We start from the raw sequence: 24,007 nt of genomic DNA on the forward strand, positions 1-24,007 counted from the left end.
GCAGCGCTGTGGGCACTCCAGGCTGCTGTGCGGAGGGAGGGGCAGGAGGGAGGGGCAGGGCGGGAAGGCAGCTGAGCCTCCTCCAGCCTGTTGGGCGCCAGGTGGGCCAGCGGGAGGGGTGCCCAGAAGGAATCACTGGGGGCCAGACAGAAGCTTGGCTTGGGGCGCAGCCAGTCCTGAGGGAGGGTGTGGACAAGATATGGCATGCTGGGGGGGCGGGGGGATGGGGAGAGCTCAGCTGAGGGGCCTCAGGAGCCCAGCACGGGGGGCAGGGGGCATCTGGGCTGCAGGGACCCGCTGGCAACACGTCACCCCAGCCTGCCTGGCTCTCTGGGGACGGCTCCTTCAGGATCCAAGAAGGGCAGCCGGACACCCCCACCCGGGAAGCTGCCCTCAAGTGGGCACCCGGGGCGCAGGAGGACAGGGCAGCCCAGGGGCAGCCTCCTGGCACTTGGGAGTTGGGGTCCAGAGGCGACTGTGACACTTCCCGTATGGGGAGGGCAGCACCTGGCCCACATCACTGGGCTCGGACACACCTCATTTCACAATGTCTTTAATGGGCAGCTCTGGGCACTGGGTGGGGCAGCAAACTGGCCCGAAGGTGCTCTGGGGTCAGGAAGGCGTGCATGGGGTCCTCACTCCCAGTCAGCTGGAGCCTGTGCTGGGGCTGGGGTGTGGGGAGAGCTGGCCCCTCACTGCCGGCCTGGGCAGCCCGGCTCAGGGGTGTGGGGCTGGGGACAGCCTCCTTCCAGCCTTGCCCCTCTTGGCCTTGCGGTTCCAGCCAAGGAGGGGCCTGGGGCTGGCTTGTGCGGGCCCTGGTGTCTCCCAGCCACACTCCTTCTGGCTCCTCAGAAGCGCCCCCAGGGCTGGCCGGCGGTCCCCCTGTGTTCGGGATGGAAATGGGTATCGGTCGGCACCCTGGCCTGGCCTGCTTGTGGCCAGCCTGGTGAGTGCGACAGGGACGAGCTGGGTGGTATTCAGGGGGCACATGGCGGGGTCCCTGGGAGGGCGGCCATGCAGCAGGGCACCCCGGGGCCTCCAGGAGGGTGGAGGCCAGCTGAGGGGTGGGCTGGGGCCTTGTCAAGGGCAGGAGCTGCTACCAGGTGGAGGCCGCAGCATAGGCGGCTGCTGCCTGGAAGGTCACCCGAGTGCCCTCCTGGCATCTGCGGATGTTGGGGGCTTGGCGGAAGGCCCAGGGCCGGGGCGGGACAAGGAGTTAGGGACCACCCCCCCAGGGCCCCGGGGCTCACCGAGCCAGGCGGCTCGGCACCAGGCAGCAGCGTCAGCACCTGCAGGCTCACGCCCTCGTCGCCCACGCCCTTCAGCTGGGCTACCACATCTGCATGCTTCCACCACCTGCACGGCTGCCCGTTCACTGACACGATGTAGTCACCCTCCTTCAGGCCGGCCGCCTGCAGGGAGGCGGGGAGAGTCCCGCGGGCACCCCTCCACCTCTGGCCAGTCCCATCTTACCCCTTCCCGCAGTCAGCCCCGGGGCGGGGCCCCTTACCGCGGCCCGGCCCCCTGGAACGACAGCCGCGATGAGGACGGGCGCGTCGCCCCGCAGCGTGAAGCCGAAGCCGCCCTCTCCTCGGGCCACGTGGATGGGCCCTGCCAGCCGCCAGCGGTTCCTGGCTGAGAACACGGACAGGGGCCCCTGGGGGCGGCCAGAGGTCAGAGGTCAGAGGCCTGGCTGGGCTGCCGCCCTCGGGGGAGCCCCGGCCTGGAGCACCCTCGCCCCGATCTCCACATTTGGGGACAGAAACCAGCAGGGTCTGCAAGGGGGCCGGGCAGGGTTGGGCCGCCATCGAGGGCCTGCCTGAGAACGCAGGGCAGAGCCGAGGTGGGGGTGGCCTGGGAGGTGCTCACCAGACGATGGAAGATGTCAGCCACCTTCACCCGGGAGAAGCTGGGCGCCCTGCCCTCCGGCCTCCGCTGCGTCTTAGCTGAAAGGGAGAAGGGGGAGGGAGGGCGTGGCTGAGCCCAAGGCTCTCGGCCCCAGAACCCTGGGAAGCAGCCGGGTGCGGCTCGGCCAGAGCGGAGTGGGTGACCCGACTGCAGCCCGTGCACACCGGCCCCTCTGTGGGCCACCAGCTGGAGGAGCCCCGGGGCGTGGTTCTTGGGGGTCCCAGGTGCAGGGAGAGGGGGGCGTGGAGCTGCCGTCACGGATCCCCCGCCAAGTGCCCCGCTCCTCCTTCCAGGGCCCATAGCTCTGTGGCAAATGGCTGTTGCTCGCCAGGAGGCCTCCGCCCCCCGCCCCCCTGGGGCCAGGACACACCCACCCAAGGGGCCTGGCTGCTCACGCCGAACGTCAGGGGCCTCGGCGGCCTCACAGAAGTCGTCCTCGAGGTCGAGTTCCGAGTACTTGGCCAGAGAGCGCCGCAGCGCCTGGGCCAGCACGACCTGCAGCAGGTCCACCCTGCGCAGGGCCCGGCACACGGCATGCAGCCGCAGGGCCTCCTCCTGACCCAGGATGGCCCGCTTCAGGTGGGCCTTGCCTGCACGGGACAGAGCTGTCACACGCTGCCTGCCTGGCCCTTCCAGGCTGGGCCCCAGCTCCCCCACCACCAGGTGCTGCGAGAGGAGGGCAAGCGAGGGCTTCTGGGCTCATCCTGAGGGCCCGACGGCAGGTCTGAGCCGCGAAAGAACTGCCGCCGTGTGTGGCTCGCCCCCCCTGCCCCCTCCCCCTCCCGACGCCGCCCGCACTGCTGGGGCCCCTGCTCCGGGCGAGCTGGGGACCCCACCCGCCAGCGCCGGGGCATCAGGGCTGGGGATGACAGGGTGGAGTGGGGCATTCACGCCCGCGGAGGCCCCAGCGCCCCGCCTCTCCCTCAGCCGCCTCACCCAGCTTCCGGCGGTCCTCCTGCTCCTGGGGCAGGGCGGGGCCCCGGGGCTCAGACGAGGCCGGGAGCCCGAGGAAGATCTGCTCGAGGGCTGGAAGCTCCGCCTCCGCCACCGCTGTGGGTCAGAGAGGGCGGTGAGGCGCCGGCGGGGCCCTGCCGGCACACGGGCATGCGGGGCGGGGCACTCACGGGCGCCGTCACACAGGGCCAGGGCCGCGTGGTAGTGGGCCAGGGCGCGGAAGTACTCGGCCTTCACGTGCACCAGGGTGGTCCAGGGGAAGGGCACGTAGTCCTGGACGGGCGGCTGGGCCATGGTCTGATGCACCAGCCGGTACTCGGCCGCCACCTGCTGGCGCACACGGCAGGATGGTGGGGCCTCCCGCGAGCCCAGCGGCCTGGGCCCCCACCCCTCCCCACCCTGGGGCTTGGCTTCGACCAAAGTCCCAGCGGCCCTGCCCCATGCCAGGCTGAGCTCAGGGGCAGGGCCCCGGTTCCTGCCCTGATTGGTGTTGCCCCAGAGGCGGGGACTCAGGACCTCGGGGTTGACAGCCGGCTCTGGGGCCCTACAGGAGGCCCTGTACCCACCCCCCGCCCAGATCCTGGCTCTGCTCCTAAGCTCCAGCCGGCACCCTCGACCCAGGCCCTGCTGCTCACTGAGACACCGCAGCTTGGCCGGGCTCCCCGCCCTCACCTGGGCGGCCTCCTGAGCCAGGTGGAGCTGGGCCAGGCAGTCACGGGGAGCCACGGGGGCCTGCAGCAAGAGGCCCTCGAAGACGCACTCCTGGGCCTGGGCGGTCATGAGCTGCTCCAGCATGGAGAGTGAGGCGGGGCTCATGTCGGGGCTGGGTGCGTGGGAGAAGTTCTCCCTCAGGAGACTGAAGGCCCCTGCGGAGGGGAGGGGGCTCAGGGTGGCACGGCGGGGCCACCCCACCCCCACCCCACCCCCACCCCGTGTGCTCGGCCCTGGTTGGGGAACACCCTCTGCGTCCCACAGAGGGCCTGTGCGTGTGACCCCTCGGGCTAGGGGGCCATCGTACTGGGCCCCTAGCTCTGGCCACAGAGAAGCCTCTGCCCCTCACGCCTGGAAGCGAGGACCACGCAGGCACAGCTGGGGGGCCAGCCCTGGGCGGCTCTCACCCGCAGCCCTCTGAAAGGCCTCCACAGCACAGCTGGTGCCCTCGGGGCAGGAGCGGTCCTGGCGAGCCCCGATCTGGGTGTGGAGGGCGCCGATGTTGAAGAGCACGCTGCCCTTCTCGAAGGCCAGGGCCCGCTGCTGGGCCGGAACCCCCGTCAGCGAGTCATACCTGCAGGGTCGGGTCAGGCTGGGCAGAGCCCTCACGAGAAGCCAGGGTCTCAGAAGCGCCGCCGCCCCCCGCCCCGCCCCGCCCCGCCCCGCCCCTACCAGTGGAACAGCAGCCCCAGGCTCCTGGCAGGGGTGACAAAGCGCGCCTCCTGGAAACACAGCTGATTGTAGTAGGCCGTGAGCAGCTCCAGGCCCGCCTCGCTCCGGCTAGGGGTCCGCGCGGCCTGCCGGGTGGAAGTCAGCAGGGTCCCACGGCCCCAGCCCACCTCATGGAACGCACACCGCCCTGGGAATCCCCTTGAATGCCACAGCCCCAGGAGAGCACCCCAGGGTCTAGGGGTAGACACGGTCACACCTGCCCTCCCGGGGGCTGCTGTGGACCACGTGCCACTCCAGGAGACTGTGCAGGGCATTGGGGCGAGAGACCCAGGCAGGGTCCCTGGGGTGGGGACAGGCACAGAGTAGCCATTCCCAAAGGGCCAGCAGCACCGAGCCTCTGTCTTCTCACCTATGGACTGGGAGGCACCCACCCACCTGCCGCAGGTCCTCCAGCTCCCGGATTTCAGCCTCGTAGGAAGCACTGTCCTCTCCAAAGTGCCCTGAGATCAGCTCCTGATTCGAAGGGACAGGCGCTGGGCTTCCCTGAAGTCTCCCAGCCCGACGCGGGTGAAGACCCGAAGCGAGGGGAGGCCCTGGTCTACACACTGACATGGGTGCCCCCCACCACAGATATGGGGCCTGGAGACTTGGTGATGTTTCTACTTGAATTCCCTCATTAACCCCACGAGGCAAGTGACCTGCCACTTGACAGGCAAGGACACTGAGGCCGAGAGGCGAGGCACCTTTCTGCCGGCCTGGCCGGAGTGGCGAGCTAGCCAGGGCAGCCGGGCTCACGAGCCCCAACAAGGCCCCAGGAACCAGCGGGTTTTCTCAGCACAGGCTCTGACTGGAAGAGGTGGCCCCCGCCAGAGGGACCCTCAGAGTGAGAGTCAGGACCCTGCAGCCGTCTTGGGGCCTCCAGTTCTGCTGACACCCATCCCAGGGTGCGTGCCTTTCTGCAAAGCCCACCCAATCCAAATCCCCCATAGCCTGGGGAGGCCAAGGGGCTCCAGGGCAGACCCCCTCCTCTCTGGGCCTCAGAGTCTTCATCTCCGTGAGACGGCTGGACCAGGAAGCCCCAGAGACCCCCCGAGCCCAGGGCGCACAGGCCAGCACTCACCTTCAGGGGCGTGGCCCAGTCTAGCTGCTTGGTCTCCTTCAGCCCCAGGGGGATCATGGGGACAGTGACACCTTCGCTAGAACCAGAAGCATCGAGTCTGGGCTCTAAGGCTGGACTCTGCTGTCCCCAGTGGCCACGCAGTCCACCCTCTACCACTCCCGCCCCACGGGACACGCCTCTCCTCTGATTACGGTACATGTCCTTGCACACCACACACGTCCCACCACGCCCTGTCTTGGATCACATCCTCCCACACACACACGTGGTGGGTGCTGTTCTGCGCACGCATGCACACGCACCTCTGGGGCCGCTCTGCATCCTTGCACACATGCATCTCTGGGGCCAGCCTGCGTCCTTGCACACATGCACACACGCACATCCGGGGCCAGTCCGTGTCCTTGCACACGCGTGCACACACACCTCTGGGGCTGGTCGGCGTCCACGTTGCCATCGAGCCCCTCCAACTCCTCCTTCAGCAGCTGCAGGCTGGAGTTGACGTAGCTCAGCTCCAGGGCTACAGTCTCCCTCACCCGGGCATTGCTGGTGGCTCTAGGGGAGGCCAGGCTGAGGTGAAGCCCCAGCCCTGCAGGCGGGCCCACGCCCCTGGGCTTCGCTGCAGCCCCTGCCCTAGCCTGAGCTCTGGAGCCCGCTCCCACAGTGATGTGCTGACGGGCCCAGCCCCCTTGGGGGGCAGCAGTGGGGTCCAGGGCCCACCAGATGACCTCCCCCTTCTCTGCAAACCCCCATGGTTCACGCAGACTCCTGTCCACGCGGGTATGTCGCGGGTATGTCTGGCCCAAGCACGTCTCCTTGGTCCCCGAGCTTCCAGGGCGTAAGTGTCCTCCCCCACCTCTCGCGCCCCCAGGACACAGCTCAGCCTGCCCTCCACAGCGAATGGAAGCCAACTTCCCTGGAGGGGCGGGGATCAGACCCTCTCTGTGCCTGCCAGTGGGGCCACAGGTCCAGGAAGGCAGGGCTGGCCCTACAGATGGGAGGGACAGGGGGCCAGGGCTGCTAAGGAAAAGGAGTGGCCCAGGCCCAGCCAAGCCCCGCCCTGGGGCTGGTTCTGCACTCACTGGCAGTCTGCACTCAAGCAGGCCAGGCCTCCTCCCTGGGCCTCGGGCCATCACCAGTAGAACTGGCGTGTGTGAAGGTCAGCACACAGCTGCTGGTCACCATGTGCATCTCAAAGGCTCCCACACTGCACAGCAGTGGGGACATCCCCTCAAGCCCTGCTCCAGTCCCGCACGGAACAGAACTCGGCTGGCCCTGAGCCTACCCCTGCCAGTTTGGGCCACCAAGGTGGGGGCCTGAGTCACCTGTGAGGGTCTCAGCTGAGCGGCATGACTGCCCCAGACCCCAGTGGGACGCCCAGCCCTGCCTCTCAGGAGCCTGAATGGGAGGCCATGGTCACGGAATCACATGTGGACCACAAGACCAGGCACCCACCTGGGTCACTGCCCTGCCCCGGGATGCACCTGCCTCGCAGGGGCCTCGGGGAACACGGCACTGTTTTCCCACGGGTCGGCCGGCGGCAGGTGTCCCAGGCAGCCAGCACGCACCTGTACAGGTTCTCGGCGCCCGTCCGCATCCTCAGCTCCCTGTTGATCTGCTGGTGGATCTGGGCCCTGCGGCTCTGCAGGCAGCCGTGCTGCGAATTTGCCAGGAGGTCACAGCCCTGCCGACAGGCCACAGGTTACGGGGGCCGGGCCAGCAAGGACATGGCAGGGGGAGATGTGGCTGGGACCGGGGCCCCGGGAAGAATCTCGGCCTGTCCGGTGTGGCTCTGGGCCTCAGCAGCCCCGCCTGGAGCTCCCACCGGGAGAGGGCCAGTTACTCACCACACATCCTCCTGCCCTTTTGAATTCCTTCTGTAACACCCACGACCCATCCCGCCCACACAATTATGCCAGGCCACACACGTTTAATTGGAGGGGATGCCCAGCCAGCTCCCGCTGGGGCGCTAACAGGAGGCTCCCCTGGGCCACGCTGAACATTGCCGGGCTCCGTCCCAAACCACAGGCCCAGGGTCCCTCTGCTCACAGGCAGCAGGCCAGGCCTCCCAACGGCCACCATCCGAAGTGCCTCTGCGCGGGTTCTGTACTGCATATGGGCCACCTGCCTGCCTGCCCACGTCCCGTCCCGGGCCCCAAGCAGGGAGCCCTGCGGCAGGTTCCGAGGGTGAGAGGCTTCCTCTGGTGAGGGGAGGGGCTTCAGGGCCCCAGTGGGACTGGTGCAGCCGCAGCTGCCACACCTCCTCCTGGCCATTTAAGGACCTCCCGTCTGGGTCAGTCACCAGCCCAAGAGTTGGGAAGGATTTCTCAGAACGTACTTCCTTGGGCAACGTCCTCTCAGGCTCAGGTGATCACCTGGCCCCCGAACGGAGCAGGGACGAGAACACAGTGCCTCCCAGGACCCTGCCCTGATGGCACAGACAGGGGAAGTTTTATTCATGCGGGGCTGACGCTGGCCTCCCTACAATGGCCACTGTCTTCCGCAAATCTGAGGAAGCATGCCCCCACTGTCACACACAGGGCAGTTTCCCACCTTCTGGGGGCTCTAGTTTGTCCCAGCCCTGTGCAGGGGGCACCCTAAAGAAGGTCTCACGCCCTTGCACAGACAAGGCTCCTGGTGCATAGCCACCTTGGATTATGGCCCAACATCTCCTCCACACTCCAGTATTCTCAGGAGAGATCAATCAGGGAAGACTTCCTGCAGGAGGAGGCATTCTTCTGGGACTTGATAGAAGGCTTCAAGGTAACTGGGGAGAGGGGACTTGTCCACATTGAACAATGGGAGAAAGAGCAATCAACTTGGAGGACTCCCTGCTGTGGGACCCTGGGCAGGCCCTCATCTGTAGATGGGAAGGGGGCTGGTGTCAGGGTGGCACCAGGATGGAACAAGACAAAACACGGCTCTCCTCTTTCCGCTCTGCTTGTTGAGTGTCTGTCTTCCCACTGGCCTGCGCCTCTTCTCCGTGGTGCCTCCCATACCCACTTGGTGCAAAAGGGAATGAGGAGAGGATGTGAGCAGTCTCCCCTCCAGGAGGCCTGAGAATCCGGGGACAGAGGGGCAGGCCACAGCCGAAGCTACATCCCTATCCCTCTGAAGGTCCAACTGCAAAGCTCCAGCAGGTTCTAAGGGTTCTGGGTGAGCAGCACAGCTGTCTGCCTGGGGAGGGGTGGTCCACGTGCCGGGCAGAGACCTCCAGCCCCGCAGGGCTGTCCCCATCAACACAGTTCGTTTGTCTCCAATGTCAAGTGCTCCCGGAGAGATGTGTTGGAGGCGGGAGACCACGGCCTCTGAGCCAGGGTCCCCTCTGAGCTCCGCAGCCAGCACCCCCATGGCCTTGTGACCCTAACGCTCCCTCCAGAAGGCAGGTTGGCTGTGTGACCTGGATGGGAGGTGTGCCTACGGCCCAGTCCGCAGTGCTGGGCGGGCTGAGAGCCACACTCACCCCCATTTCCGCACCAGGTGGTAAAGGGATGTGCCAGCTCGCCCACCTGTGGAAGAACCTCCACTCCGACGGAGAAGAGGGGCAGCTCCCCACACCCTCCCTGCAATGGCCCTGATGGCATGGGTCTAGCGGATCCCCCAGAAGCCCAGGAGGAAATGGCATGGGCAGTGTCCAGAACTGGCTACGTGTGGGGGCAACTATGCCAGCACTGGCCTGGGAACAATCAGCAAGATGGTCAGCAGGGCCAGGCCTCACACCCTTGTGGGTGCAGGTGCCACCTATGCTTGGTGGCACCTGACTGAAAACCCTTGGGGACATGGATGCCCAAGGCCTGGCATAAACACTGGGGCAGCCTCTTGCTGACCACCTGGGGACAGCTGGGCTCCCGGGCTGCAGAGGGAGGCAGCCAGAGCACCCTCTCCTTCCCAGGCACAGACTCGAATGTCTCCACACCCCCTCCCTTCCAGAGCTTCCCCAGTCGTCCTGGAAATGGTCCACAGTCCACAGCGCGTGGGGTCAGGGATTTCAGGAGGAGGCAGAGGTGCGGGTAGGTGAGGAGGGACAAACCACCTAGCTGGGCAATCCTCCAGCCATTTCCCGTACCCACGAGGCTTCAGCCACCTGTTGCTAAAAGTTTCATTAAACACAGAGCTGGGTGCCCAGGGCAAGCTGAACAGCCCTAGGAGAGAGAGGGCAAAGCTAGAAAAGGAGGAATGATGGGCACCAGGAACAAACACTAGGGCCACGGGCTGTCACTGACCAGAGCGCAACACCTGTCACAGAAGGGGGTCCTGAAGCGTTGGAGAAAACCAAGAGGTGGACTTGCGCTCCCACTTTTTCCTGGTCGACACAGGAGGGGTCCCCAAACGGGCTAGAGAGGAGCCCAGCAAAGGCAGACAGCTGGGCTCTGGCTCCGCACCGGGCCCCAGTTTCCCCAGCGATAAGCCCACCTTGCCTCTAGGGGCGAGCGAGATGCGGGGTTCGCCCCGGAGTCTAGCGGCGCGCTCGGACGGGAGAAGCCAGCGCCGACCCGGCAGTCCCGCGCCCGCCGGAGTCAGATGGCGACAGGAGCACGTCGGATCTGGCACCCCACCTCCCGGCGCCCCCCGCCCTGGGGCACTCCCACCTTGCGGACGCTGCCCGCCGCCTGCAGCCGGGCGCTCTCCTCGCCGGCGCCCGCACCGTCCGGCCTCCCCTCAGGGACCATTGCCGCCCGCCGTTCGGGCCGCGCCCGCCTGGAAGCCAACGCTGGCGCAGGAACCCCGGGCGCACGGGATCCCGCACTGCCCTCTCCCGGAGGGGGTGGGAGGGGTGGCCCAGTCGGCTGGAGGGGCGGGGCGCTGGGCGCCGAGCGTGCGAAACTTTCCGCTGCCTAATCGGCGGCAGCGGAGACTCCGACGGACAGCAGCCTTGGCCAACCAGGGTGCGAGGGAGGTGGGTCCGCGTCCAGGCCCTGCCCTCCCGCTCCCGCGGAGCCCCGGGGGAATGCGGTCGCCCCTGGCAACCGCCGGCCGGCGGATAAGGGAAAAACACTGCGCCGCGCAGGGCCCCGGGCTGCGCGGGTTTCACCCGCACCGGCTGGGGGGCCTCTGCGGGGCTAGTCCGAAAACATCCGCAATGGGGTTAACGGTTTTGCTGGCGCGAGCGCCCGTGCAGCTCTTAAGGTCCGCTTTCCTGTCTCCGCGCGGATACCCAGGCTCCGGCCTGGCCCCAGTGAGGTGCCATGGTCGGCCGTCCATTGTCACACCTCCAGAACCCGCTTGCAGAACCTTCCTCTGGAGCCCACACCCCAGAATCCTCCTCCAGAACCCACCTCCACAACCTGCTTCCAGTATCATCTTGCTTTCACAACCTACTTCTAGAACTGACTTGCCTCCAGGACCAGCCTGCTTCCAGAATTGGACTCTTTCCGTAACCTGCTCTCCCTGCAGGGTTGCCCCAGCGATGTGCCTCTGTCCAGGTCCTTTCATAATTTCTCTAGTTATGGTGACTCTGCAATGCACTCAAATTTCATGTGGGGCTCACCTCACCTAAGAACACACCGTTTGTAGGGGCAGGAACACCAGAGTAATAAGTAGCCCTAGTTTATCAAGTTCCGATAAAGTTCCAGCTTGTCCGTCCTCACCATCTCCCCTCCGTGCAGAGCCCTAGGCTCCTTCTCTCCAAACGTGTGCGCCTGATCCGGCAGTTCCCCAGCGCTAAATCCTGTAAACTAAGCTCCTTGGCCCACCCTGGCCATCTGCAACAATAACAACTCCAAAATAAGGTAATTGTTAACTCCCGGGAAAATAAAAAGTAACCACAGAATATAACCTGACTCAGCTGTGTATTTCAGGATGTCCTGGCATCTTGACCTCAGGACCATTATAACGAGTTTCTGTTAGGAAGAGGGGAGAGGGGAAGAGTGAAGAAGTGGGTGAGAGAAGCTGAAGCTTCATCCTCCTGAGGCAAAGTCAGTAGGTAAGGCCTCAGTTAGAAAACAGAGTTCCGGATGCAGAAGTATGTTGTTCAGAACTGTGGAATTCAATACCAAATCGGCAGCTCAAAGAGTTACAAGAGGTCGCCCCTGGGGGGGGCGGTAGGGCACTGGAGGAGGCTCCTGTTTGGCTAATCGGGTCTTGTAGAGCTAAGGTTGGTGAAACTCTGCACCTTCTATAACAAAGCAATCCCAAAGCTTCGTTTTGGAAGAGTGGATGTCTAGAAATGGACAACAAAAAACATCCAAAATAAAAGGTAACCATTGGAAGTGAAAAGATATTTCTAAACAAGGTTTGAAATAGAAGAAAGAACACAAACTTCACATTACCTAAAAAATAACTAGAAGGCTTCCCTGGTGGCGCAGTGGTTAAAGAATCTGCCCACCAATGCGAAGGACACAGGTTCAAGCCCTGGTCCGGGAAAATCCCACGTGCCGCGGAGCAACTAAGCCCGTGCGCTACAACTACTGAGCCTGCGCTCCAGAGCCCGCGAGCCACAACTACTGAGCCCACATGCCACAACTACTGAAGCCCATGCGGCTAGAGCCCGTGCTCCGCAACAAGAGAAGCCACTGCAATGAGAAGTCTGCTCACCGCAATGAAGAGTAGCCCCCGCTTGCCGCAGCTAGAGAAAGCCTGTGCACAGCCAAAAATAAAAATAAATAAAATTTAAAAAACCCAGATCATCTTAAAAAATGCAAAGCAAGAAAAGAGACATTAAAAATATATATAAATAAATAAATGCCCGTGACGCCAGGGCACACCTGCACAGTCACTGTCCAGCCCCAAACATCGGCAGGACACAGTGACCCACAGTGGTCATCTTAGTCCCATTCCGTTAGCCATCCATAGGCCTACACGCATGGGCTCAGGATGTAGTTGTGGCCAGTTGGGTGGGGGGGATCTTCAGAGGGCCCCTGGGAGAGCCCCACAGGAGGAGTAGTTTGTAACTTTTAGTTAAGGAAATAATGCAGGGAAACTAAATACTAGGGGAAAGAAGACAAAATTATATGCAAATGACATGATTGCATAATTTAAAATCCCAAGAAATTCAACCAAAAAGAAACCCTATTAGAACTAATTAGATAATTTGGTAAGGTAGCTAGTGTTAAGCTACGTTATGGACTGAATTTTCTCCACCTTCCAAATTCCTATGTTGAATCCCTAACCTCCAATGTGATAGGATTTGGAGGTGGGGCTTTTGGGCGGTGATGAGGGTTAGATGAGGTCATGAGGGTGGGGACCCCATGATGGGATTAGTGTCCTTGTAAGAGAAAAAGACACCAGGGAATTCCCTGGCAGTCCAGTGGTTAGGACTCCCTGCTTTCACTGCCGGGGGCCTGGGTTCGACCCCTCGTCAGGGAACTAAGATCCCACAAGCTGAGTGGCATGGCCAAAAAAAAAGAAAGAGAGACACCAGAGTTTGCTTTCTTAGCCACGTGAGGACACAGTGAGAAGGCGTCCATCTGCAAACCAGGAAGAGAGTCTTTACAAGGAGCTGAATAAGCTGGCACCTTGATCCTGGACTTAGCCTCCCGCACTGTGAGAAGATAAATTTCTCTCCACGGCAGTACACGGTAAGTGCTGATGGGCTCTGACTTACACTTTTATACTGATCGACACTTTGCAACTATGAGCCAGATAGGCAATCGATGCGAACGTGAACACCCAGGTTTTCGAGTTGGGAGGAAAGTTGGGCTCTGTTCTGAGCCTCTGCAAGTTCCAGAGGAGGGCCTGGCCATCTGGAGTGTCACCGGCTTGCCCAAGACCCAGTGGCCGGAGAGAAGCCAGGACCCTTGCAGCGTCCAGCACCTTCTCTGCACACAGCCCGTTTCCTGGTAGGGACTGACCGTGGGGAATGCCCCGGGTGAGCCCAAAATGCCATCAGGAGGAGGAGGTGGGACAGAGGAACCTAGAGAAAGCAGCTGATTCTAGCAAATTCCCACCTGGCCTGGATTGGGCCATTTTGACGGCTGCCTCGTCCCCAGGAGGTGCTGAAGAATTTGGGTCTGGGGTCTTTTGGTTCCATGCTAAGTGTTGAATGACTTGGTGAAAAGTGGCGGCGCTTCCGTCGACCTTCTCTCTGGTCCCAAGTCTCAATTAGGGACAGTGCTGACACTGTTTATTTACATTTGCATTTTTTCAGAATGAGGGGCAGAGGAGTCAGGCTCTGGAGGCACGGGATTGGCAAAGAATTCCTTTACTCCTGTATTCGCTCACTGTTGTGGCATGCTAAGATTTTGGAGTTTTGGTGTGCGCCTGTACTTACAGGGTACGCAACATAAATTGAAGAATAAATAACCGTGAAGCCCGAAGGGAGCATGATATACTGCTGTGTGCAAGCCGCTTGTCTGTGACAAATGGCGTACCAGGCGCCGCGGGACCACAGGAAGCCTTAATCAATGGAGGTAATGGCCACCAATGCATCAGCCGTGCGGGTGTCACTGAGGGACCGACGCTGGAGAAGAATCAACGGAACGTGAAAAAGGAATTGTTTGTAAATACAATCAACAATTTTGTGTTCGTGAGAAAGCCATTCATCATTTGGAAAAGATGCACCTGGCTTCTCAGTGAGACGGGGCCATCAATCCCACCCGAGTCATGGGGCCAGCTCAGGGCTGTCAAAGGCCCAGGGAACAGACACACATATTTATTCTTATTTGAAGGCAAGCTGAGAGTCATTTGGGGAAAAAAAAAAAAAAAAAAAAAGAGCCACTGAGAGCAATGGCTGCAGAGGGCACCTGGAAAAGCCACCTGGGAGCAGACAGAGTGCCTTAGAAGAGTCTTCTTCAGGGCGCCCAGCCCAGGGCCCTGGTGGGAGGGGCTCTGTGGGCCCTGAATACCCACCACACTCTGGACCCTTCCCAAGCCACGTCTGTGCTCTCGCCCCTCCTGGACGCAGAGGTGCACGTGGGGAGGGAGGGAGAGGTCTGTCTCCAAGCAAGGACGGTGGCTTCTGGGGAAACGGCACTTTTCGGGAATGAGGTCCAAGGAAAGGGGGTGGGTACAAATTATTGTCCTTGTAAGTTTGGCATCGTGGCCTGGCTCCATGGACATTTTTCTGGCCATTTGGGGAACTAGCTTTATCCTTTGAACAGTGCGAGGTGAGGATGCCCAGGGCTCCCCAGAGCGTGGTGTTTACTGGTCTGGTCCCTGGCAGACGGCTGAAGGCACCTGCATGTTCTCCCCCACTGAGGCCTCCCCACGACCTTCTGCAGAAAATCCCGCTGCCGAAGGACCACCCTGGGCTCTGGAGGAGTGGAGGCCAGGTGAGGCCAGGTGGGGAGCGCGCTGCAGGCAGGGCCACGTGTGGTGGGGCAGTCATGGGCAGACAGCTTGGCAGTTCATGGCAGTGCCAGGAAGAGGAGGAGCAGCTGGGCCAGATGCCCCCCAGAAACCTGGGGACGGACACGGTCCGAGGAGCACCCGTGAATGAGGCATCATCCCACATTGCTGATGGTCAGCGGGATAAGGCCAGGGAAGGTGGTGGTGGGTGTTGGAGACCTTGCTGGGGGCCGTCTCAGTGGGGTGTGGGGACAGAAGGCTGCCTTAACGGGGATCAAAAGTGAGCCAGAGGACGGGAAGTGGACACACATCTGGGGAGTTCTGCTTGGCAGGGGGCGGGGGGCAGAGAACTGGTGGGACACGTGCTTGTGGGGTCATGGGAGGGCTGAGAGCCTTCAACAGAGGTTCGAATAGTCCAACCACAGCGACAGGAGGAGGCAGAGGGACGGCAGACACAGGCAGGGCACACGTGGGGCTGGGAGGATGCGGACACTCCCTGTGCGCTGTTTCCATGTGTCGATGACATAGGAAGCAAGGCCCCCGCTGAGAGTGGGCCGAGGAGGGGTGCTGGAGGTCACAGGAGGCAAGGAGGAGGATGGCTAAGGACGGGGGGTGGGGCTTCCTGGTGGGGCGGGGGCCCCAGCTGGCGTGTGGCTGCCCGGAAGGCAGAGGGCTCGGTTTCACCAGGGTTTAAGGGGGTGAGAGGGCGCAGGCAGCCGAGTGACGCTTTGCACACTCAGCCTCACTGATGGGCTGTGACACCTAAGAGAAGGAAGACACCCGTCATTCCAAGGACTCATTCGTGACCCAATCCAGAAAGATTCAGATTCTGGATGGCGGTAACTCTGATGTCACAACTGAATACCTTGTTGTCAGACGGTTTTGGATATAAGTTATAAAGTTTTTTTTTTTTATTTTCTTCGTGGTACGTGGGCCTCCCACCGCCGCGGCCCCTCCCGCCGCGGAGCACAGGCTCCGGACGCACAGGCCCAGCGGCCACGGCCCACCGGCCCAGCCGCTCCGCGGCACGCGGGATCCCCCCGGACCGGGGCACGAACTCGCGCCCCCCGCACCGGCAGGCGGACTCCCAACCACTGCGCCACCAGGGAAGCCCTATAAAGTGTTTTTGACACCTGCCCAGTCAGTCAACTGACAACAAGGCTCTTACCCCAAATCTGGGACCACCTAGACATAGCTAACCTCGAAAATATATATCATTGGAAAATATGCATCCTTTATTTACCAAGCAAAAAAGAGGCATAATTCAGTGGAACCAAAGCTTCCTTTTCCCTGAAAACCTGTTTCTATTTTCCACGTATGACTAATTTTTAATCTCAGTGACTGAGCGGTAATGCCATCGTCACTGATGCTGACAATGGGGTTTTTAAAGAAGCATATGATGGATGTTGCCTTCATGGTATCCTTTTTTGGTTATCGTTCCGCGGCGTTCTGAATAAAATGAGTTCCGCCTCCGTGGGCTCCAGCAAATCCAGGCGCAATTGTAGATTCGATGCCACCTTTATGCAAAGCTGCCGCAGCACACACTGGGCTGGCAGTGAGAGGCCGTCGACACGACAGAAGGCTTCCGTCTGGCCATTATTCACCAAAGCAGGAAAACAGCCATTTACCTAACGTCCGTTTGTTAAGAAGGCAGGAAAATGGCATCTTTAATAACGTCAAACAAAAGCACCAGAACTTATAAAACAACAACCAAATTGTAAAGTAAGGAGCATGTTTGTAATAGCCTCCTCTGTTTTCACCAGAGGTATGTTTTTAGACGGTTTTCCTGTGATGGGGTTTTAGGGTCAGAGGACAGCCCCACCCACGCAACCATGCAAACTGGAACCCTGGGTGTCATCCTCAACTCCTCTTGTCCCCACCTCCACTATCCTCCGCTGGCCGACCTCATTGCCGTCTCCCAGGAAACCAGGCACTGCGTCTCCCGCAGGCCTCTCTGCCCCAAGAACTGTCCTGCCCACTGAGGCTCACTCATCCCTCTAAATGCAATGGGAACACGCTGTCTTTCCTAACCTGACAGTCCCCGCCCCCCTCCCCCGGCACCATCACATCCACGCCCTGCCGGTCCTTCCCCAATCCCAACCCGCGCACGCAGGTGCACGTGCACGCTCACACATGCACGCTCACACACCCGGGCCAAGATCTCCCGCGGGGCCCTTGACCCTGGGCTGCCCCCTCGTCGCTCCTACCCACCCTGCCAGGGCCCAGCTCTGCGCCCCCCACCTCCCGCGCCGCCTGCGGCTGGGAGTTCGCGCCCCAGACCCCCAGCTGCCAGTGCCGCGCAGGAGCCCCGCCCCACGCTTGCGCCTCCTGCCTTCCCAGCGGCCCCCGCGCCGCTGAGGCGCGGCACGTGGTGGTGGCGGCGCCGCGCACGCGCGGACCTGACGGCAGGAAATGGCGCGTCGGTAGACGGTGCGCTCGCTGCGGAGTCCGAGGCTTCGAGGAGCCGCAGGTGGGACTTCCGGAACGCGCGGCGGGTGGGGCCCGGAGGGGGACGTTTTCCCCAGTTTCCCCTTCTCCAGGGGGACGTTTTCCCCAGTCTCCCCTTCTCCGCACGATCCAGCGTGGCCCGCGGGGCCTCCTGTGCCTGACCAGCTCCCTAGGAAATGGGCGTGGACCGGCGCGGACGCACGCAAATCCCTCGGTGCCCGGGCTCCAGTCCCCGCCGGAGGCCGCCCTGGAACCCGAATATCCGCCTTAGGGCCTGGGTTGCCCTCCTCGTGGAGCCGCCCGCCCCATTGCCTGAGTTCTGATCTGCCTTCTTTGTCTTTACCACCTGCTGGCGTTCATCTCGTTAACACCACGAGTTTACAGCTTTCTTTTCCTTTTGGTCTGATGCATCTAAAGCCATAAGTACTCAGCTGGAATTGGCAAACAGGCTATTTTCAGGGCAGTTGTTGCCTGCCTTCAAGATAGTTAATTGTGACGTTTCAAAATGTAAAGAAGATGATACATAAAACGCGGCAAAATGCTCAGGACCTGTTAACTGAAGCTGTTCTTTTTTTTTTTTTTTTTTTTTTGCGGTACGTGGGCCTCTCACTGTTGTGGCTTCTCCCGTTGCGGAGCACAGGCTCTGGACGCGCAGGCTCAGCGACCATGGCTCACGGGCCTAGTTGCTCCGCGGTATGTGGGATCTTCCCGGACCGGGGCACGAACTCGTGTCACCTGCATCGGCAGGCGGACTCTCAACCACTGCGCCACCAGGGAAGCTCTGAAGCTGTTCTTGGAGACTGTTTCTGTAGTAATGAGGTCAAGAGTGACACGCATCTCCTGGTGCGCCTGTTCTATAGAGACCTTGTGAACGGTGGGCCTTTGCTCTTAGTCGTGGGTTGATGTGAGTTAGCTGTTGACCTGTTTTAGATGTAGACTCAGCCAGTGGGACCACCAGCCACAAGCATGACAGGCCATAGAATGTCCCTGCACATGGGCCCAGGCTCACCTCCTTTCCGCCTGACCTGCTCCTCACCTGGGGTCCTCTTTGATGCATCTCAGCTCTGTTTTCTCACAGTTGGAGACACGCGATTACAGGTAAAGAAGAGGCTATGGGAGATGGTCAAATGTCCGATTTGAAGCCATTCTCGGTGAAGGGTGAGGTTGCCCTCACAGGGTAACTGAATGTTTTTGGGAAGAAGCGGCCTTTGCTTAGTGGATTGTGATTTTTATTAACGAGCTGGCTCACCTCTTGAAATGCCCTAGTCTAATTGACCCCATCCCTGCACTAGTGGAAAATGGGATGGGAAGAGTGTGTGCACACAGACATGGCCCAGGTGGTGTCGAGCAAGGAGTCTGGTGTCAGGCTGGAGAGGGAGAGGGCGGGGTGATCCTATCGCTTTTCTGTGCAGTTTGTATTTCTTCAAGCCAGAGACATCGTTTCAATGTTGGCTTTACATTTCCTCCCTTGGGATTTGCATTAAAATTTGTTTTTCATTAAAGGAAGAGGGAGAATACTGACCACATGAACCTAGAAAACCTGAAGAAACAGAAAGTGAAGGAGCCAAACCAAAAACAGCAGGGAAGATGTGGGAAAGACCAGGTTTGAATCTTTCATTTACTGTTAATGTCCTGTTTTTAAACTTAACGGGCTTCAGTAAGTTAAATTCTTCATTTTTTTAAATCTGTAAGCCTTTCTTAGTCTCTATGGCATTTTGATAGTTTTAAAAACGTACACTTTGTGTGTAAAGTACATTTATTTCTAATTTCGGAAGGCGCGCTGCTTTGTGTTGTGCCTGGGCCTCGGAATCAGTTCTGGGAGGGGTGGGTTCGGTTACGCATTACTCAGAATCCTTTGAGTGGCTGCCACCCTCTTGCTGAGTTCTAAGGACCCGGAAGCTGCCGGCTGGGGGCGTCGTGGTGTCCTGGACCTAACTTGCTCACTTGCTGAGGGTCACGTTTGCTCTTCCCAGGGGCCACTTCAGGACACATTGGTGGTGGTCTCTTTAGTGTTTTAACAGAAGTTCTAACCATTACTGCAACATGGAAATGTTCTCAGTAAAACTCTCTGTCTTCTTGTGACTCGTAGCAGTGCCTGAAGGAAGAAAGTACGTTCTCCATTTCAGAAGATATCAGGTAGGGTTTGTTCTGTGTCCCTTTCGTCTGTGCAGGAGGTGAGGTAGGGTGGTGAGGATGCAGCTGTGGGAGGGGCAGCGACATCACCTTCAGTCCTGAGTCCGGCCTTGGCATTGGAATTGGGACCTGCACTCCCTGTTTTTATCCAGTCTTTGCTCTCACTTGAGCAGAAGTGAAGAATCTGGTAGAACCACAGAACGATTGGTAATGGGAGCTGCTGGCTGCTGCGCAGGAAATCAGTCTTTTGCGCGTTCTGTGAAGGCCTTCTGTGAAGGCCGAGGACTGGCCCCCTTCATCTGCTGTCGGTCCTCTCTTTTGTGGTTTTTATTTTATCAATAAATAAAGGATCTTGTCAGAAATAATTGTAAACTAGGTAACAATCAACGTAACCACATCTTTTTCAAAGAATAGAACCAAAAATTGTTTAAAAGGCATTAGGCATATGGTTGTCTCTGACCTTTCTTTACCTCTCCTGTTTTCTACCACTTTCTTGTCTCAGAGGACAGTATAAATAGCTCTCTTTGTCCAGTAGAACAAAGAAAAAACCTGATGGAAAAAAACCGTGGTAGGTTTTGCTTTTGGAAACTTTGGTGTTGGAAACACGTGTGGCTTGATGACAGGATTTGCGTATCAGTTCATGGTGAAAGGAGTCCAGGCTTCAGAATCAGGCAGTTGAAGCTGTTGTTCTAAATAGTATTTCCAGTTTTGGGTGAAGCACCTGGCCTCGGAGTACAGGAGTAGTTTAATTTGATGTTTTCTCTGAGTCATGTCAAATCATGTTTATTAGTTTCCCGTAATCGGGTGGGGGGGAGTGGGGTGGGGGAGGGCGGGCCCCTCCCTTTTCTGGCTGCCGTTTGCTCCCTCCCTCCCTCCCTCCCTGCTGGACCCCCGCCGTGAGTGGTGGATGAACTTCTGAGCAGGCCCCTGGGTATGCAGCTCACACACCATCGACGTGGGGATCGTTATGGTGAAGCGTCTCAGATGTTAAATGTTGCTGAAATTTTACAGAACTGCTTGGCCAGACAGACAGAAACGTGTGCGACCTAGGTCTAGCTTGTGGGCCTCATCGTGCGGCCCCCGTGCTGTGAACAGAGGCAGGATTTCTCCTGTGCCTGGTGTTCTGTCCCAACTCTTCTTTTTCTCTCATGGAAAATGTCAGAAATTTTGGGAAACTTTCCTTTTGTGTTTGTTTTTGTTGTGATAACATTCATATAATGTAAAATTCATCATTTTAACCATTTCAGAGTGTACAATTCCTTGGTACTAAGGACATTCACAATCTTGGGCAGCTGTCAGCACGATCTAATTCCAGAATTTTTTCATCACCTCAAAGGGAAACCCCATACCCCTCATTTCCCTCTTCCCCCAGCCCCTGACGACCTCTCATCAGCCTTTTATTTCTACGAATTGGCCTGTCCTGGGTATGTTGTACAGGTGGGTCACACAATATTTGTCCTTTTGTGTCCAGCTTCTTTCACTTAACATATTTTCAAGATTCATCCACATTGTAGCACGTATCAGCACTTCATTTTTATTTATGTAAAAAATTATTTATTTATTTTTGGCTGTGTTGCGTCTCCGTTGCTGCGTGCGGGCTTTCTCTGGTTGTGGCGAGCGGGGGCTGCTCTTTGTAGCAGTGCGTGGACTTCTCACCGCGGTGGCTTCTCTTGTTGCAGAGCACAGGCTCTAGGTGTGCAGGCTTCAGTAGTTGCGGCATGCGGGCTCAGTAGCTGTGGCTCGCGGGCTCTAGAGCGCAGGCTCGGTAGTTGTGGCGCACGGGCTTTGTTGCTCCACTGCACGTGGGATCTTCCCGGACCAGGGCTCGAACCTGTGTCCCCTGCATCGACAGGCGGATTCTTAACCAGTGCGCCACCAGGGAAGCCACAGCACTTCATTTTTATGGCTGAAAATATTTTACTGTTTGAGTGTAGCGCCTTTTGCTTATCCGTTCATCTGTTGATGGACGTTTTGGGTTGTTTCCACCTTTGGGCTCTTGTCAGTATTGCTGCTGTGAACATTCCCTCACAGTATTTGTGTGAACACCTAGGAGTGGAGCTGCTGTGTCTCGTGGTAGCTGTTTGCGTCGCTCCGGCACTGCCGCACTGTTTCCCGGGGCGGCTCCACAATTTGACATTCCCACCAGCAGCGTACGAGGAGCTTGAGTTCTCCACACGCCTGCCAGCACTTGTTATCGTCCATCTTTTCGCTGTAGCCGTCCTAGTGGGTGTGAAGTTGGTCAGTCGCCTGGTCGCGGGCCTCCCTTGCCCTCCATAAGCCAGTGCCTGGCACCCCAGTGCCTGGCCCCCCAGGGCCTGTCCCCGTGGCGGTGTTTGGGTGGCGGCTGCAGGGGCTGCCCCGCGCTCCTGCTCGGGCCTGTTGTGTCTGATCTCTCTGTTTAGTTTGGGTTTTGTTTCTGAATGTGTTTCTCGCAATTACTGCTTCTTCAAGGCTACTCTTGAAGGACCGTTTTTCTAAATTGATGATTTCCTGGCAGTCGTAGTTTTTATTTTCTTTAATTTTTAATTTTTTTGGCTGCGCAGCACGCGGGATCCTAGGTCCCCAAGCAGGGATGGAACCCGCGTCCCCTGCATTGGAAGCGTGGAGCCTTAACCATGGACCACCAGGGAAGTCCCATGGCAGTCACAGTATTGACAGGGGCCGGGGGTGGACAGAGGTGGACCTGGTGGGTGACAGGGCTGGCTGTGCCATCCGCTCTTTCTGCAGCCCCCGCGGGTCTCCTGTCGGCAGGACGTGCGCCAGGGGTGCTTTTGCAGCTGCCAGCAGCTCCTTAGTGTCAGACTGGAGTTGCGCTCATTCGCCCCCGCCCACAGATGTCCTGTGAATATGCTCATGTTCACCAAACACGTTGTGAAAAATAGAGAGTCCACTGGAAAGACTGGAGACTCTGTAGTCTGTAAGGTAGGTTATTTATCTGTTTTCAGAATGGTAGGCTTCCTAAGTGAGCAGCAGATTTATGTATTTACGTATGGTTTTGTGTTCCAGATCTGCACAGACCGCCAAGCCTGTGAGGACGCGTAACAGTGCAAAGCTTTGCAAGAAACAAGGCCAGGTGACGTCTTCAGGAGTGATTCTCGTGAGCAGCTACAAGGCCAGGTGACGTCTTCAGGGGTGATTCTCGTGAGCAGCTTTCTAGGCGCGCATGCTTGCGTGTTTGTTCTTGCAAGTGTAAGAAGACAGTGAATGGGGATTTCCCTGGCAGTCCAGTGGTTAAGACTCCATGCTTCCACTGCAGGGGGCATGAGTTCCATCCCTGGTACCGTGCGGCGTGGGCAAAAAAAAGACAATGAATGACCTTACTGTCTGACTTGTCTGACTTTCTTTCTTTTTTTAAAAAAATATTTATTTTTTAATTTTTTATGGCTGTGTCAGGTCTTAGTTGTGGCATGCGGGATCTTTTGCTGCAGTGCACGGGCTTCTCTCTAGTTGTGGCATGTGGGATCCAGAGCACGTGGGCTCTGTAGTTTATGGCACACGGGCTCTAGTTGAAGCGCATGAGCTCAGTAGTTGTGGCACGTGGCATTAGTTGCCCCGTGGCATGTGGGATCTGAGTTCCCCGACCAGGGATTGAACCCGTGTCCTGTGCATTGGACAGCGGATTCTTTACCACTGGACCACCAGGCAGATCCCCTGTCTGACTTCCTAATAGGAATGTATTGTGAAATGAGTCTGTGGAGCCTGGGTGGGGGAAGTGGCATTGGAATAGCTGCTGCTCCTGTGCCCTTTCCCAGTGGGGTTTGTGCCCGGGGGCAGTGCACTGCCCTGGGTTCCACTTCTGACAAGGGCCAGGAGGGCTGAGACACAGAAGCTATTTTCTGAAGCTCCTTTGGAGGCAGTAGAGGCGCACAGTCTGGATTTGTTGCTCCTCTGATGGAAGCCTCTGTGGGGAAGGGCAGGGCAGGATGTGGTGAGTAAAGCAGTCACTGGGGTCTGCGACCTGGGTGGGTGCTGCCTGTGGGGTGTGGCCCACTCACAGTGTGCTCTCTCTCCTGCACAAGGTTCCGAGGCTGCAAGGCCCTGGGGACGAGAGGAAGATGGCCCTTGGTGATCTCCAGGTGTCCTCTGAGGATGGGGCACTGCAGGCTGTGCCCAGCGGCCAGGATGGTGGGAAGGCTGTGTGGCCCAGCACCCTGGGAGAGGGAGACAAGGAGCAAGTGGACGCAAGCCAGGGAAAGGATGGGGTGAAAGTGAAAAGCAAACAGAAAAAAAAAGGAGAACATATCGGAAGAGCAAAGGCGGGAAGGGCTTAAGGAGAAAGGTGCTGGGAGACAGACCAAGGCTTCGAAGCTGGAGGAGGGCAGCGGGGACTGGAGGGGTGCATGTGGCCACAGCAGGAGGGCGCCTGCGGAGAGGGGGCGCAGGCCTAGCGGGGAGGCGGTGCATGGAGGCGATGGGGACGCGGGAGCCGAGAGCCGCAGGGAAGACGCGCAGGCGGAGGCGGGGGGAACGTCCACGACCGGCAGCTAGCCTACACCGAAAAGGTGGGAGAGTTGGTGGGGAGGAAGCAGCTACGAGGGAATGTCGAGGAGGGGAAAGACATGTAGGCTGGAGAAACTAAGAAGAAAATGGAAAATGTGGTGCTGGTAACGAGTCCGCATCAGAGACTGTGGTTTCCAGAAAAGTCAAAAAAAGGAAGAAGGACAGCGTGGGCGGAGCAGGGGCTCCGGAAGCAAAGGAACAGAGACAAGGGGATGGGGAGCTGGGGGGGGATGGGCGGGCGGAGAGGGCCATCAGGTGTGGACTGGGCCGCCCCGGGAAGGACGTACGGTGGGAGAAACGACGGAGAGAGGAGGTAAGTCGGTGTGGCCTGGAGCAGGGCAG

General features: G+C 59.3%; 1 protein-coding gene and 1 long non-coding RNA gene across 11 annotated transcripts; one reads left to right on the plus strand and one right to left on the minus strand.

Moving 5' to 3' along the window:
- Positions 1–338: 338 nt before the first annotated feature.
- Positions 339–10,070, minus strand: RHPN1 (rhophilin Rho GTPase binding protein 1). 9 transcript variants are annotated; one of them, XM_079901900.1, is made up of 15 exons: positions 9,949–10,070; positions 6,928–7,043; positions 5,786–5,914; positions 5,366–5,441; positions 4,681–4,758; positions 4,246–4,370; positions 3,981–4,147; positions 3,535–3,728; positions 3,033–3,189; positions 2,845–2,958; positions 2,304–2,498; positions 1,870–1,946; positions 1,511–1,657; positions 1,251–1,412; positions 339–882 (listed from the first exon to the last, which is right to left on the minus strand). In XM_079901900.1, exons 1-15 carry the CDS (start codon positions 10,027–10,029, stop codon positions 718–720), a joined length of 1,983 nt encoding a protein of 660 aa, XP_079758026.1. In that variant the 5' UTR covers positions 10,030–10,070; the 3' UTR covers positions 339–717. The 9 variants fall into 9 exon arrangements, 8 of the variants coding, with proteins under 8 accessions (XP_079758026.1, XP_079758031.1, XP_079758030.1 ...); XM_079901905.1 differs by lacking the exon at positions 9,949–10,070 and having other exon boundaries at positions 1,870–2,498; positions 3,033–3,192; positions 6,928–7,184; XM_079901904.1 differs by lacking the exon at positions 9,949–10,070 and having other exon boundaries at positions 3,033–3,192; positions 5,786–7,184.
- A 6,708-nt stretch (positions 10,071–16,778) lies between these two features.
- On the plus strand, positions 16,779–22,620 carry LOC307175970. Of its 2 annotated transcripts, none has more exons than XR_013824576.1 (4): positions 16,779–18,130; positions 18,536–18,635; positions 19,122–19,168; positions 22,172–22,620. It is a non-coding gene; the product is annotated as an uncharacterized lncRNA (long non-coding RNA). The 2 variants fall into 2 exon arrangements; XR_013824577.1 differs by having other exon boundaries at positions 16,779–17,054.
- The last annotated feature ends 1,387 nt before the right edge of the window (positions 22,621–24,007 follow it).

This window comes from Stenella coeruleoalba (genome assembly GCF_951394435.1).
Source record: "Stenella coeruleoalba genome assembly, chromosome: 17".
Lineage (NCBI taxonomy): Eukaryota > Metazoa > Chordata > Mammalia > Artiodactyla > Delphinidae > Stenella > Stenella coeruleoalba.